The 16110-nt window shown below is 56.0% G+C and overlaps 1 protein-coding gene across 4 annotated transcripts; it reads left to right on the top strand.

Annotated features, from left to right (window-relative positions):
• Positions 1-8457: 8457 nt before the first annotated feature.
• Positions 8458-15811, top strand: SNF8 (SNF8 subunit of ESCRT-II). Of its 4 annotated transcripts, none has more exons than XM_053999805.1 (8): positions 8458-8529; positions 9737-9787; positions 9973-10111; positions 11208-11312; positions 12081-12153; positions 13269-13410; positions 14307-14375; positions 15355-15811. In XM_053999805.1, exons 1-8 carry the CDS (start codon positions 8476-8478, stop codon positions 15472-15474), a joined length of 753 nt encoding a protein of 250 aa, XP_053855780.1. In that variant the 5' UTR covers positions 8458-8475; the 3' UTR covers positions 15475-15811. The 4 variants fall into 4 exon arrangements, with proteins under 4 accessions (XP_053855780.1, XP_053855779.1, XP_053855778.1 ...); XM_053999804.1 differs by having other exon boundaries at positions 14307-14381; XM_053999803.1 differs by lacking the exon at positions 15355-15811 and adding an exon at positions 14727-14949.
• The last annotated feature ends 299 nt before the right edge of the window (positions 15812-16110 follow it).

Genomic DNA, 16110 nt, shown 5'->3' with positions numbered 1-16110 from the left:
TTGAAGCCGCGCCAGTTTTTAATTGGCTGCACACGTGGTACGAACGGATTTTTTTTTTTTTTTTTTAAATTATTATTTTTTCCTTTTTTCCCCCTCTGTTTTCTTCCCAAAAGCCGTGCTCAGGAAAAGCTTTTGCCGGAATTCCCCCAAAAGCAGCTTCGGCTCGGGCGTCTTTTCCTTCCGTGTGAGTGAACCCGGAGATTTCTGACCTGCGAGCCCAAAACCGCAATAAAAATCTCATTTTTTGCGGCTTCTTTGGGCCACCAAACCGCGACCCCCGCTGGGGGCAGAAACCCGCCGGGAACGGGGGTTGGGAGCGATGACGGCAGGCGGGGGAAAATCCCAATTATCCCCCAATACCCCAAACACAACCCCCAATTCCACCCGTAAAAAAAAAACAAACAAAAAAAAACCAAACAAAACAAACAAAACAAAAAAAAATCCCAACAACCGCGATCTTCGCATTGACAGAAAAATAAATCCACGTAAAAATCAAAAATTCCATTTCCGCAGGGGAGAAAAAAAATTAAAAATCCGAGTAAAACCCCAAAATCCGCTGAGTTCCAACCTCCCAAAGCTCCTTTTTCCCCCCTTTTCCACCAGCTCGGCGTTGCTTTAATTTGGATTTTCCCCCTCCGCAGCCCCATTTGCTCGCCCCCAGCCCCCGCGCGGCGTTTGCCGAGGGTCTCGCCCCTCTCCCGGCAGGAAAAGGTCGGGCGGGAGCCCGAGGTCAAGGCCAAGTTGAAAGTTAAAAAAAAAAAACACAAAAAAAAAAAAAAAAAAAAAAAAAAAGCTCCGAGCGCTTCGGAGCTCCCGGCGAGCCCTCGGGCCCGGCCGAGCTTTTGGGGGAAAAAGCTCCGGATTTGTCCCAAATTGGGGTTGAATTCGGATCTGCGGCCGGGGGGGTTCAGCCCTGCGAGTTTTCAGCCCTTTAATTCCTTTAAATTAATTTGATTTTTAACGCTGAGGATTTTTCTGCGAGTTTTCAGCCCTTGAATTTATTTGATTTTTAGGGCTGAGGATTTCCCTGCGAGTTTTCAGCCCTTGAATTTATTTGATTTTTGGTGCTGAGAATTTCCCTGCGAGTTTTCAGCCCTTGAATTAATTTGATTTTTAGGGTTGAGGATTTTTCTGCGAGTTTTCAGCCCTTTAATTAATTTGGTTTTTAGGCCTGACGATTTCCCTGCGAGTTTTCAGCCCTGGAATTTATTTGATTTTTAGCGCTGAAGATTTTTCTGCGAGTTTTCAGCCCTTGAATTCCCTTCGATTTATTTGATTTTTAACGCTGAGGATTTTCAGCCCTTTTATTTCCCTTCGGTTTCTTTAATTTTTTGCGCTGAGGATTCTCAGCCCTTTTGGTGCCTTTGATTTTTTGTTTTGTTTTTTTTTTTTTTTTTGGTTTTTTTTTGTTTTTGTTTTTTGTTTGTTTTTTTTTGTTTGTTTTTGTTTTTGTATTTGTTTTTGTTTTTTTTTTTTTTTTTTTTTTTTTTTTTTGTTTTTAACGCAGAAAAAGGAAGAAAAGGTGGAGAGGGATCGGCCGCGCACGGAAACTCCGAAAAAAACAGGGCACGGAGCTAAAATTGGATAAAAAATCGGATTTTATTCCCTTTCCCTCGGAGTCGCGGTGAGCGGGGCTTTGTCCCCGCGCCGCGGATGCTGCCCCGGGCAGGAATTCCTCTTTTTTCACCCCAAAAAACGCCTTTGCTTCATTTATTCCCATTTTTTCCCAAACTGTTTTTAAACCCGCGGGAAAATTTCGGGCAGGCTCTGCCGCGGGAGCGATTTAAAAAGGATTTCCACCCCGATAATGAGATTTTCCTTCTCTGGCGATTTCAGAGAAAAATTCAGTGTTTAAAGCAAGAGCCAGGGGTTTATCTTAAAGGAAAAAAAACCCAAAAAACCTGAATTCTTCACCTCAATGACCGACATGAAAATGATCAAACGCCCTTATCAGTTTGCAGCCATTCTTTTATGATATTCTCCACAGGATCCATTTAATATTTATCCCATCTGGAACCTGAAAAAAAAAAAAAAAAAATCTCTGGAACAACTTTTTAAAAGTCTGGGATTTTATTGATTTTTTTTTTTTTTTAAAGCAATTGAATCGGAACCATCATCACAAAACACAAGGGAGAAAAAAAAAAATCAAACCCAACCCAAACCCCAAAACGGTTTGAAGAGGAGATTAAAAAAAAAAATAAAATAAAATAAATTGGAACTACTTAAAGACTTCACGTTTGGAAATAATCAATGGCTGGAAAATTGGATTCTGGCTCTGGAAGCGAGCCCAGCTCCTCTCTTGCTGATTCTGGCAAGATTTCGGGGAGGAAAAAAAAAAAAAATCAAATCAAGGCCAACATTTTGATCTTTTATTTCTTTTTTTTTTTTTTCCCTTTTTTTTTTTTTTTTTTTTTCTTCTTTTTTTTTTTTTTTTCCCTTCCCTGCCCTCCCCAGGGCAGCGCCGGCAGCTCGGGGGGGTTGGGGGGGGGTTGCAGGTGCGGATGTTTCGCTCCGCGGTGCCGAATTTGGGTTTTCCAGCGCTTTTTTTTTTGGGTGGATCCTTTGAACAAACGCTGGCAGGGGAACAGAGAGCCCGGCCCGGCAGCTCCGGACCCCGCTCCCCCTTCCTGGGGGCACGGGCCCGAGCCCCCCCCGGGCTGCGGAGCACCCGTTTGGGAGAGATTCTGGGGGTTTTGTCGGATCCGTTTTTGGGAGAGATTTTGCGGGGGTTCCAGACCCGGGGGCTTCGTAGGATCCATTTTTGGGGTGGATGCGGGGTGATTCCAAACCCAGGGGTTTTGTAGGATCAGTTTTTGGGGTGGATGTGGGGTGATTCCAAACCCGGAGGTTTTGTTGGATCAATTTTTGGGAGAGATTTTGGGGGGGATTCCAGACACAGGGCTTTTGTATGATCCGTTTTTGGGAGAGATTTTGGGGGGTTCAGACCCGGGGCGTTTTGTAGGATCCGTTTCTGGGAGAGATTTTGCGGGGGTTCCAGACCCAGGGGTTTTGTAGGATCCATTTTTGGGGTGGATGTGGGATGATTCCAAACCCGGGGGTTTTGTTGGATCAATTTTTGGGAGAGATTTTGCGGGGGTTCCAGACCCGGGGGCTTCGTAGGATCCGTTTTTAGGGTGGATGTGGGATGATTCTAAACCCGAGGGTTTTGTAGGATCAATTTTTGGGAGAAATTTTGAGGGGGTTCCAGACCCAGGGGTTTTGTAGGATCAATTTTTGGGAGAAATTTTGCGGGGGTTCCAGACCCGGGGGCTTCGTAGGATCCGTTTTTGGGGTGGATGTGGGATGATTCCAAACCCAGGGGTTTTGTTGGATCAGTTTCTGGGAGAGATTTTGCGGGGGTTCCAGACCCAGGGGTTTTGTAGGATCAGTTTTTGGGGTGGATGTGGGATGATTCCAAACCCAGGGGTTTTGTTGGATCAATTTTTGGGAGAGATTTTGCGGGGGTTCCAGACCCGGGGGCTTCGTAGGATCCGTTTTTGGGGTGGATGTGGGATGATTCCAAACCCAGGGGTTTTGTTGGATCAGTTTCTGGGAGAGATTTTGCAGGGGTTCCAGACCCAGGGGTTTTGTAGGATCAGTTTTTGAGGTAGATGTGGGATGATTCCAAACCCAGGGGTTTTGTAGGGTCAGTTTTTGGGAGAGATTTTGGGGGGGGGAATTCCAGACCCAGGGCTTTTGTATGATCCGTTTTTGGGAGAGATTTTAGGGGGTTCCAGACCCGGGGGGGTTTTGTAGGATCAGTTTTTGGGGTGGACGTGGGCTGATTCCAAACCTGGGGGTTCTTGCTGGATCAGTTTCTGGGGAGAGGTTTGGGGGTTTTGTCAGATCAGTTTTTGGGGTGGATGTGGGCTGATTCCAGACCCGGCGGTTTTGTTGGATCCCGTTTTTGTCATCCCTGCACCTCCCAGGGTTTTCCTCCACTCCCCGGCCTCGCTTCCTCTCCTTTTTTTTTGCCTTTTTGTTCCTTTTTGAGCAGTCCGGGTGGCTCTGGGGTTTTGCTCCTGGCCTGCCCAACCTGAACCCCCCAGCTGGGGCCTGTCCCTGTCCCTGCGGGGTCCCCAAAGGCTGCGGCTCCCGGGGCCCTCCTGTCCCAGCCCCGAACCCCCCAAAAGGCCCCAGCTGAGCCCCTCCCCCACCTCCTGTCTGTCCCCACAGCCCAGGGAGGCTGAAACCCCAAAGGGACCAACCCTGACCCGTCATGCGCCCATCCCTCCATCCATGGATCCATGGATCTATCCAGCCATCCATGGATCTATCCATCCATCCATGGATCCATGGATCTATCCAGCCATCCATGGATCCATCCATCATCCATCCATCCATGGATCCATCCATCATCCATCCATCCATCCATCCATCCATCCATCCATCCATCCATCCATCCATCATCCATCATCCATCATCCATCATCCATCCATCCATCCATCCATCCATCCATCCATCCCTGGATCCATCCATCCATCCATCCATCCATCCATGGATCCATCCATCATCCATCCATCCATGGATCCATGGATCTATCCAGCCATCCATGGATCCATCCATCATCCATGGATCCATCCATCATCCATCCATCCATGGATCCATCCATCCATCCATCCATCCATCATCCATCCCTCCATCCATCATCCATCCATCCATCATCCATCCATCCATCCATCCATCCATCCATCCATGGATCCATCCATCATCCATCCATCCATGGATCCATCCATCCATCCATCCATCCATGGATCCATCCATCATCCATCCATCCATGGATCCATGGATCTATCCAGCCATCCATCCATCCATCCATCCATCATCCATCCATCCATCCATCCATCCATCCATGGATCCATCCATCCATCCATCCATCCATGGATCCATGGATCTATCCAGCCATCCATGGATCCATGGATCCATCCATCCATCCATCCATCCATCCATCCCTGGATCCATCCATCCATCATCCATCCATCCCTGGATCCAACCCTGGATCCAACCCTGGATCCAACCCTGGATCCATCCATCCATCCATGGATCCATGGATCCATCCATGGATCCATCCATCCATCCATCCCTGGATCCCTCCCTGGATCCATCCATCATCCATCATCCATCTCTCCTCCCCTGCTCTGTGCAGTTCCCAGTGCAGAGCCGCAGGAGGGGAGCCGCGGTTTTGGGTAGAATCAGCCGCATTTTGTCCCTCTCACCCACAGCCGTGCCCTGCAGGAGGTCCCTGACCTGTCCCTGTCCCAATCCCTGTCCCTGTCCCTGTCCCTGTCCCTGTCCCTGTCCTTGTCCCTGCCAGGGAACTGGGAATGAACTGGGAATGAACTGGGGCCAGACTGGGGCTGCAGAGCTCCTGAGTGTCCTCTCCTCCCTCTCCCAGCCTGCCGGGGAGCTGGGAATGGGATCGGGAGGGCAGCAGAACCCCAGAGACCCCCGGGATTGGGATCGGGAGGGGAGCAGAGCCCAGGGATCCCCGGGATGGGATCAGGAGGGGAGCAGAGCCCCGGAACTCCCAGGATGGGATCGGGAGGGCAGCAGAGCCCCTGGAGCTCCCGGGATGGGATCGGGAGGGCAGTAGAGTCCCCGGAACTCCCAGGATGGGATCGGGAGGGCAGCAGAGCCCCGGGATCCCCGGGATGGGATCGGGAGGGCAGTAGAGCCCCGGGATGGGATCGGGAGGGCAGCAGAGCCCCGGGATGGGATCGGGAGGGCAGCAGAGCCCCGGGATGGGATCGGGAGGGCAGCAGAGCCCCGGGATGGGATCGGGAGGGCAGCAGAGCCCCCGTAACTCCCCGGGCTCTGCCGGGGCACCCTGAGCCTCTCCCGCCGCTCCGCGCGGGTCTCGTGGTGGCCCTGGCGGTGGCCCGGCCGTGTCGGCCCTGGTGGCCCGTGGTGGCCCTGGCGGTGGCCCGGCCGTGTCGGCCCTGGTGGCCCGTGGTGGCCCTGGCGGTGGCCCGGCCGTGTCCCCTCCCGGGGTGACCCCGGTGCCACACCCGCCCTGCCCCTCCCCAGGGACGGGGAGCGGGGGGGGACAAAGTCCGTGCCTCGTCACCGCCCTGGCCCTTCCCCTGCTGCAGGGAGGAGGCGACGGAGGGAGCGGGGGACGCTCCCCATTCCCTCCTCGGGCTGCAGCCGCTGCTGGGGGGCTCCGAGGAGTCCGGGGATTCCGGGGGCTCCAAGGATTCCAGGGGCTCCAAGGACTCCAAGGATTCCAGGGATTCTGGGGGTTCTGGGGGTTCCAAGGGCTCTGAGGATTCCAGGGGTTCCGGGGGCTCCAGGGGTTCCAAGGACTCCAGGGATTCCAGGGATTTTGGGGACTCCAGGGATTCCGGGGGTTCCAAGGACTCCAGGGATTCCAGGGATTTTGGGGGCTCCAAGGATTCCAGGGATTCCGGGGGTTCCAAGGATTCCAGGGATTTTGGGGGCTCCAAGGATTCCAGGGATTCTGGGGGTTCTAGGGGTTCCAAGGGCTCTGAGGATTCCAGGGGTTCTGAGGGCTCCAGGGGTTCCAAGCATTCCAGGGGTTCCTGAGGTTTCAGGGGCTCCGGGGGCTTTGGGGGATCTGGGGGGCTCCAAGGACTCCAGGGGTTCCAGGGGTTCCAGAGGTTTTAGGGCTGGGATTAAAATAAATCCAGGTTTTAGGGCTGGGATTAAAATAAATCCAGGTTTTAGGGCTGGGATTGGGAAAGGGATTGAGGATTTAGGGCTGGGATTAAAATAAAGCCAAGTTTTAGGGCTGGAATTAAAATAAATCCAGGGTTTAGGGCTGGGAGTGGGAAAGGGATCAAGGTTTTAGGGCTGGGATTAAAATAAATCCAAGTTTTAGGGCTGGGATTAGGAAGGAAGTGAAGCTTTCGGAGGGCTGGAATTAGAGAGGAAATGGAGGCTTTAAAGGCCTGGAATGAAAAGGCTCCGGAGGCCTGGAGTGAGGAAGGAAATCAAGACCGAGAGGCCTGGAAGTGGAACTGGAACCAAATCAAAGCAATTCCCAATTCCCCGGGGTCTGTCCCGTTCCCAGTTCCCAATTCCCAGAGTCTGTCCCATTCCCGTTCCAATTCCCAATTCCCAGAGTCTGTCCCATTCCCATTGCCGATTCCCAATTCCCCAGGGTCTGTCCCGTTCCCAATTCCCAATTCCCAATTCCCATATTCCCGCATTCCCTGTTCCCTGGAATCTGTCCCATTCCCCATTCCCCATTCCCGTTCCAATTCCCCATTCCCCAGAGTCTGTCCCATTCCCGTTCCCCATTCCATTCCCGTTCCCATCCCCATTCCATTCCCGTTCCCATCCCCATTCCATTCCCATTCCCCATTCCCATTCCATTCCCGTTCCATCCCCGTTCCCATCCCCATTTCCGTTCCCATTCCCATCCCCGTTCCCATCCCCAATCCTGTTCCATTCCCGTTCCCATTCCCATTCCATTCCCGTTCCCGTTCCCATCCCCATTTCCGTTCCCATTCCCATCCCTGTTTCCATTCCCATTCCCATCCCCGCTCCCATCCCCCTTCCCATTCCTGTTCCCATTCCCGTTCCCGTTCCCATTCCCATTCCCGTTCCCATTCGATTCCCATTCCCGTTCCCATTCCCGTTCCCATTCCCATCCCCGTTCCCGTTCCCTTTCCCATTCCCATTCCCATTCCCATTCCCATCCCCGTTCCCGTTCCCGTTCCCGTTCCCGTTCCCATTCCCGTCCCCGCTCCCGTTCCCGTTCCCATTCCCGTTCCCGTTCCCGTTCCCGTTCCCGTTCCCGTTCCCGTTCCATTCCCATTCCCATCCCCATTCCCGTTCCCGTTCCCGGTCCCGTTCCCGTTCCCGTTCCCGTTCCCGTTCCCGTTCCCATCCCCATTCCCATTCCCATTCCATCCCCGTTCCCATCCCCATTCCCATTCCCGTTCCCATCCCCGTTCCCGTTCCCGTGTCCCGGCCTCTGTCGCCCCCTGCCGGCGGGTCCGCGGCGTTGCCGGTGCTGCGGGGCCGCTCCTCCGCGGCCGCGGCGCCGCCGATGGCACCGCTGTTGTTGTTATTGTTAGCGTTATCATTATTTGTAGCAGTGATAGCAGTAATAACAATAATAAAAAACAATTAAAAATTTAAAATAATTATAAAATTTAACCTTTACCCCTTTAACCCTTTCCCTTTACCCTTTACTCCTTTACCCTTTAACCCTTTCGCTGTCACTTTCCGTTTAACCCTTTTTACCCTTTAACACTTTAACCCTTTTTACCCTTTAACCCTTTTTACCCTTTAACCGTTCCCGTTTAACCCTTCCCGTTTAACCCTTCCCGTTTAACCCTTCCCGTTTAACCCTTTCCCTCCCGGCACTTCCGCCATCTCTCCCTGAGGGACGGCGCCGTTCGGTGACGTCACGCGGCGCCGCTCGATGGCGTCACGCGGCGCCGCTCGATGGCGTCACGCGGCGCCTCTCGATGACGTGTCGGCGGCGGCGGCGGCGGGGCCGGGATGCACCGGCGGGGGGTGGGGGCGGGGGCGATCGCCAGGAGAAAACTGACCGAGGTGACCGGGACAGCGACACGGGACAGCGACACGGGACAGGGACCGGGACAGGGACACGGGACAGGGACACGGGACACGGGACAGGGACCGGGACACGGGACAGCGACACGGGACAGGGACACGGGACACGGGACAGGGACCGGGACACGGGACAGCGACACGGGACACGGGACAGCGACACGGGACAGGGACACGGAACAGCGACACGGGACAGGGACCGGGACAGGGACACGCGACACGGGACACGGGACAGGAACAGGGACAGGGACAGAGACACGGGACAGGGACACGGGACAGCGACACGGGGCAGGGACAGGGACACGGGACAGCGACACGGGGCAGGGACAGGGACAGGGACAGGGACACGGGACAGGGACAGGGACAGGGACAGGGACAGGGACAGGGACAGCGACACGGGACAGGGACAGGGACACGGGACAGGGACAGGGACAGGGACAGGGACACGGGACACGGGACAGGGACACGGGACAGGGACATGGGACAGGGACAGGGACACGGGACAGGGACACGGGACAGGGACACGGGACAGGGACAGGGACACGGGACAGGGACACGGGACAGCGACACGGGGCAGGGACAGGGACACGGGACAGCGACACGGGGCAGGGACAGGGACACGGGACAGGGACAGGGACAGGGACACGGGACAGGGACACGGGACAGGGACAGGGACAGGGACAGGGACACGGGACAGCGACACGGGACAGCGACACGGGACAGCGACACGGGACAGCGACAGGGACAGCGACAGGGACAGGGACACGGGGGGGGCGCAGCGGGGCCGGGAGCCGGGGGTCGCTCCGGGGGTCGCTCTGGGGGTCACTCGGGGGTCACTCGGGGGTCACTCGGGGGTCACTCGGGGGTCGCTGTGGGGGCACCCCCAGAGCGGGGCTGGGTTAAACCCTCAGGGAGGAACTGGGATGGGTTCGGGTTCGGGATGGGTTTGGGGTTGTTTGGGTTTGGGGTTGTTTGGGTTTGGGGTTGTTTGGGTTCGGGTTTGGGATGGGTTTGGGGTTGTTTGGGTTTGGGGTTGTCTGGGCTCAGGGTTGTTTGGGTTTGGATTTGGGTTTGGGGTTGTTTGGGCTCGGGGTTGTTTGGCTTTGGGGTTTGGGGTTGTTTGGGTTTGGGGTTGCCTGGGCTGGGGGTTGTCCCGCTCTTTCCCCGCCCTCACCCCCCGTCCCCCCAGGCCAAGTACAAGGAGCGAGGGACGGTCCTGGCCGAGGATCAGCTGGCCCAGGTGGGGATTCCCTCCTTGGGCTCGGGCTCCCCTTCCTGGCCCTGGCCCTGGCCCCGTCCCTGTCCCCGTGTCCCTGTCCCTGTGTCCCTGTCCCCGTGTCCCTGTCCCAGTGTCCCAGTGTCCCTGTCCCTGTCCCAGTGTGCCCGTGTCCCTGTCCCTGTCCCAGTGTGCCCGTGTCCCCGCAGATGTCCAAGCAGCTGGAGACGTTCCGCACACACCTGCAGGCCTTTGCCAGCAAGCACAAGCAGGAGATCCGGCGCAGCCCCGAGTTCCGCCTGCAGTTCCAGGACATGTGCGCCACCATCGGCGTGGACCCGCTGGCCTGTGAGCGGGGACACACAGGGGGGACAGAGGGACACAGGGGACAGCAGGGACACACAGGGGACACACAGGGACAGACAGGGACAGACAGGGGACAGCAGGGACAGGGGACAGACAGGGACAGACAGGGACAGACAGGGGACAGCAGGGACACAGAGGGACAGACAGGGACACACAGGGGACACACAGGGACACACAGGGACAGACAGGGGACAGTGGGGACAGACAGGGGACAGACAGGGACACACAGGGGACAGGGGGGACTGTGGGGACAGACAGGGGACAGAGGGGACAGACAGGGGACAGGGGAAAGACAGGGAACAGGGGGGACAGACAGGGGACAGGGGGGACAGACAGGGGACAGGGGGACAGTGGGGGGACTACGGGGACAGCGGGGACAGCAGGGACAGGGTGGGGACAATGAGGGGACAATGTGGGGGGAACGGGGGGACAGCAGGGCCTCGGGAAGGGCTCTGGGGACTCATCCCGGGGCAAACGGGAGCTCAGGAATGCTCCCAGGGACCGGAGCTGCCGGGATCCCCGGGAACGGCTCGGGGCAGGGGAGCGGGGACAAACCCTAAACCCGGCCCCAATCCCGTCCCAATCCCGTCCCAATCCTATCCAATCCCATCCCAATCCCATCCCAATCCTATCCAATCCCATCCCAATCCTGTCCCAATCCCATCCCAGTCCCATCCCAATCCCAATCCCAATCCCAATCCCATCCCAATCCTGTCCCAATCCCATCCCAGTCCCATCCCAATCCCATCCCAGTCCCAATCCCAATCCCAATCCCATCCCAATCCTGTCCCAATCCCATCCCAGTCCCATCCCAATCCCATCCCAGTCCCAATCCCAATCCAAATCCCAATCCCAATCCCAATCCCAATCCCAATCCCATCCCAATCCCATCCCAGTCCCGTCCCAATCCCATCCCAGTCCCGTCCCAGTCCCATCCCCAATCCCATCCCAATGCCATCCCAGTCCCGTCCCAGTCCCATCCCAGTCCCATCCCAGTCCCATCCCAGTCCCATCCCAGTCCCCTCCCAGTCCCGGCGGATCCCGGTGGGTGGATCCTCACTCTGTCCCTGCCCCGCAGCTGGAAAAGGTTTCTGGGCCGAGGTGCTCGGGGTCGGAGACTTCTACTACGAGCTGGGGGTGCAGATCATCGAGGTGTGCCTGGCGCTGCGGCACCGCAACGGAGGTGGGGATCCGCTCCTGACACGGGGATCCGCTCCTGACACGGGGATCCAGTCCTCAAAAACGGGGATCTGCTCCTCAAAAACGGGGATCTGCTCCTGAAACGGGGATCCGCTCCTCAAAAACGGGGATCCGCTCCTGACACGGGGATCCGCTCCTGACACGGGGATCCACTCCTCAAACACGGGGATCCGCTCCTGACATGGGGATCCGCTCCTGACACGGGGATCTGCTCCTGACACGGGGATCCACTCCTCAAAAACAGGGATCCACTCCTCAAAAACGGGGATCCACTCCTCAAAAACAGGGATCCACCCCTCAAAAACGGGGATCCACTCCTCAAAAACAGGGATCCACTCCTCAAAAACGGGGATCTGCTCCTGAAACGGGGATCCGCTCCTCAAAAACAGGGATCCACTCCTCAAAAACGGGGATCCGCTCCTCAAAAACGGGGATCCGCTCCTCAAACACGGGGATCTGCTCCTCAAAAACGGGGATCCAGCCCTGAAACGGGGATCTGGTCCTGAAACAGGGATCCGTCATCCCTGACCCTGACCCAGGGATCAGCTCCTGATCCAGGGGTCCATCCCTGACCCAGGGATCCATCATCCCCCCAAAAAATCCCATAAAAATCCCATAAAAATCCCATAAAACCCCATGAAACCCCATGGAATGCCATCAGCCGCTGGCGGGGCCGGGAATTCCCTGGGAATGGGCCGGGCGATCCTGGGATTCCCGGCAGGGCTGATCAGGATCCCGGGATTCCCGGCAGGGCTGATCACGCTGGAGGAGCTGCAGCAGCAGGTGCTGAAGGGCCGCGGGAAGTTCGCGCAGGACGTCAGCGCGTGAGTGCCGCGTCGGGAATCCCCCGGAATCCCTCGGGATTGCGGGGTCAGGATCGGGAATCCCCCGGGAATCCCTGGGAATCCCTCGGGAATCTCTTGGGAATCTCTCGGGATTGCGGCGTCGGCATCGGGAATCCCTGGGAAGCCCTAGGAATCCCTCGGGAATCTCTCGGGATTGCGGGGTTGGGATCGGGAATTCCCCAGGAATCCCTCGGATTGTGGGGTCGGGATCAAGAATTCCATGGGAATCCCTCGGGAATCTCTTGGGAATCTCTCGGGATTGTGGCGTCGGGATCGGGAATTCCTGGGAATCCCTCGGATTGCGGGGTTGGGATCGGGAATTCCCCGGTAATCCCTCGGATTGTGGGGTCGGGATCAAGAATTCCACGGGAATCCCTCGGGAATCTCTTGGGAATCTCTCGGGATTGTGGCGTCAGGATCGGGAATTCCTGGGAATCCCTCGGATTGTGGGGTTGGGATCGGGAATTCCCCGGGAATCCCTTGGGAATCTCTTGGGATTGCAGGGTCAGGATCGGGAATCCCTCGGGAATCCCCTGGTAATTCCCCGGGAATCCCTCGGGAATCTCTTGGGAATCTCTCGGGATTGTGGGGTCAGGATTGGGAATCCCCCGGAAATCCCTCATTAATTCCCTGGGAATCCCTCGGGAATCTCTTGGGATTTTGGGATCGGGAATTCCCCGGGAATCCCTCGGGAATCCCCTGGTAATTCCCTGGGAATCCCTCGGGACTGTGGGGTCAGGATCGGTTGGTTTTTCCCCTAAAAGTCCAAGCCCAGTAGGATTTTTTCCCCTAAAAACCAATCCCAGAAGGATTTTTTCCCCTACAAATCCAACCCCAGGATGGTTTTTCCCTAAATCCAGCCCTGGGAGGATTTTCCCCTACAAATCCAACCCCGTCAGGATTTTCCCCACTGGAGCTGCGAGGGAGGCGCGGATAAACCCCAAGGGAAGCAGATTTTTAGGACAAAACTCCCATTTTTGGGGCTGAACCTCCAAGGCCGCCCAGACGCCAAAACCCCGAATCCCTTGAAGGGAGCGATTCCCGGTTTTTAGCAGCTGGAATTGTTTGGGAAGCTCCTTGGGGTGCCTCCGCAGGGATGATCTGCTCCGGGCCATCAAGAAGCTGAAGGTTTTGGGGAGCGGCTTTGGGATCATCCCGGTGGGGGGAACGTTCCTGGTGCAGTCGGTGCCGGCCGAGCTGAACATGGATCACACGGTGGTGCTGCAGCTGGCAGAGGTGGGGTTTACTGGGATTACTGGGATTACTGGGATTACTGGGATTGGGATCTGGCTGAACATGGATCACACGGTGGTGCTGCAGCTGGCAGAGGTGGCATTTACTGGGATTACTGGGATTACTGGGATTACTGGGAATGGGATTGGGATCTGGTTGAACATGGATCACATGGTGGTGCTGCAGCTGGCAGAGGTGGGATTTACTGGGATTACTGGGAATGGGGTTGGGAATGGAATTGGGAATGGGGATTATTGGGAATGGGGTTGGAAATGGGATTGGGACCTGGCTGAACACGGATCACACAGTGGTGCTGCAGCTGGCAGAGGTGGGATTTACTGGGATTACTGGGAATGGGATTGGGATTGGGAATGGAATTGGGAATGGGGATTACTGAGAATGGGGATTACTGGGAATGGGGATTACTGGGAATGGGGTTGGGATTGGGAATGGAATTGGGAATGGGGATTATTGGGAATGGGGTTGGAAATGGGACTGGGATGTGGCTGAACACGGATCACACAGTGGTGCTGCAGCTGGCAGAGGTGGGATGGGGTTACTGGGCATGGGGTTGGGAATGGGAATTGGGAATGGGGAATTGGTGGGAATGACACCTGGAAAACAGCTGGGAATGGGGAATTGGTGGGAATGACCCTGGAAAAGGGCTGGGAATGGGGAATTGGTGCCTCCAGGAGTGGGAACTGGGATTGGATCGGGCTCGTGGGTGAAGCTGCCGAAGTGTGGATTCAAACCTGGATGAAAAACAGCCAGAAAAATCGTGGTGTTTCCATAAAAAAATGGGATTGGGCTGGACTGGGATGAGACTGGAGGGTCCCCGCTGTGCTGGGCCCGGGATTGAATCCAGGTGGATTTTTCCTGGATTTTTTTTTTTTTCCCAGAAAAAGGGATTTGTGACCGTCAGCGAGATCCGGGACAGCCTCAAGTGGGAGACGGAGCGAGCCAAGCAGGTGTTGGTAGGTGGGAATGGGAATGGGAAACTGGGAATGGGAAACTGGGAATGCGAAACTGGGAATGGGAAACTGGGAATGGGAAATTGGGGATGGGAATGGGAAAGTGGGAAACTGGGAATGGGAAACTGGGAATGGGAAACTGGGAATGGGAATGGGGAAACAGGGAAAATGGGAATGGGGAAATGGGATTGGGAAATTGGGAATGGGAATGGGAAATTTGGGATGGGAATGGGAAATTGGGAATGGGATGCTAATGGGAACAGCAACGGCAACTCAGCACATCCCACTCCATCCCCAGTTCATTCCAGGTTCTATTCCCAGTCATTCCCAGTCCCATTCCCGTTCCAGGAGCACCTGCTGAAGGAGGGCATGGCCTGGCTGGATCCCAGTCCCATTCCCATGATTCCCAGTCCCATTCCCGTTATTCCCATTCCCATTATTCCCGTTGTTCCCAGTCCCATTCCCGTTCCAGGAGCACCTGCTGAAGGAGGGCATGGCCTGGCTGGATCCCAATCCCGTTATTCCTGTTATTCCCATTCCCGTTATTCCCGTTCCAGGAGCACCTGCTGAAGGAGGGCATGGCCTGGCTGGATCCCATTATTCCCGTCATTCCCATTCCCGTTATTCCCATTCCAGGAGCACCTGCTGAAGGAGGGCATGGCCTGGCTGGATCCCGTTATTCCCGTCATTCCCATTCCCGTTATTCCCATTCCAGGAGCACCTGCTGAAGGAGGGCATGGCCTGGCTGGATCCCGTTATTCCCGTCATTCCCAATCCCGTTATTCCCGTTCCAGGAGCACCTGCTGAAGGAGGGCATGGCCTGGCTGGATCCCAGTCCCAATCCCATTATTCCCGTTATTCCCAATCCCGTTATTCCCGTTCCAGGAGCACCTGCTGAAGGAGGGCATGGCCTGGCTGGATCCCAGTCCCAATCCCATTATTCCCGTTATTCCCAATCCCGTTATTCCCGTTCCAGGAGCACCTGCTGAAGGAGGGCATGGCCTGGCTGGACGCGCAGGCCCCGGCCGAGCCGCAGTTCTGGCTGCCCGCGCTCTTCTCCGAGCTCCACACCCAGGACAGCGCGGCCGGGCCCTGACGGCTCCCGGGAATCCCCCCTGGAATCCCAGCTGGAACCCTTGGGAATACCCCCTGGAATCCTGGCTGGAATCCCCCGGAATCCCTCCCAGGAATCGCCCCTTGAATCCCTTCTGGGATCCTTGGGAATCTCCCTCCTGGAGCCCATGGGAATTCCTCCTGGAGTCCTCGAAATCCTGGCTGGAATCATTCCCAGGATCCTCAGGAATCCCTCCTGGAGTGCTTGGGAATCCCAGCTGGAATCCTCCCTGGGATCCTCAGGAATCCCTCCTGGGATCCTCGGGATCCCTCCTGTCCCCGCACAATCCCGGGGACCAGGAATAAAAGTTTTGTACGAAGTTCCTGAGCTCGGGAAGTTCTGTGGGATCAATCCCTGCCGGATCCAGCGCCCGCTTTTGGGTGGGAATGCCCCAGACCATGGAAAACCAGGAGAAGGAGCCGAGGGTGGAGCAGGATTTGCAGCGGGAAATGGGATTCTGGCTCTGGAATTTTGGCTCCCAGCACCAGGAAGACTGGGAAAACCTCGGGAAGTTATTCCATAAGAATTCCCACTAAGGAACAGCACAGGCTCCGTTCTGCCGAAACAAAACTTTATTGCACAAAGGAAAAAAAAAAACCAAAAAAACAAAAAAACAAA

Source organism: Vidua macroura, chromosome 27, assembly GCF_024509145.1.
Source record: "Vidua macroura isolate BioBank_ID:100142 chromosome 27, ASM2450914v1, whole genome shotgun sequence".
NCBI classification, from domain to species: Eukaryota; Metazoa; Chordata; class Aves; order Passeriformes; family Viduidae; genus Vidua; species Vidua macroura.
Note: the sequence above shows the minus strand (reverse complement) of the source record. Positions and strands in the feature narration are given on the sequence as shown.

Excerpts from the sequence above, each read along its gene's own strand:
- SNF8 (XM_053999802.1), top strand. The coding sequence starts at position 8,476 with ATGCACCGGCGGGGGGTGGGGGCGGGGGCGATCGCCAGGAGAAAACTG. Across the intron at positions 9,788-9,972 it reads CCGAGGATCAGCTGGCCCAG|ATGTCCAAGCAGCTGGAGAC; the intron begins GTGGGGATTCCC and ends GTGTCCCCGCAG. Across the intron at positions 12,154-13,268 it reads TTCGCGCAGGACGTCAGCGC|GGATGATCTGCTCCGGGCCA; the intron begins GTGAGTGCCGCG and ends GTGCCTCCGCAG.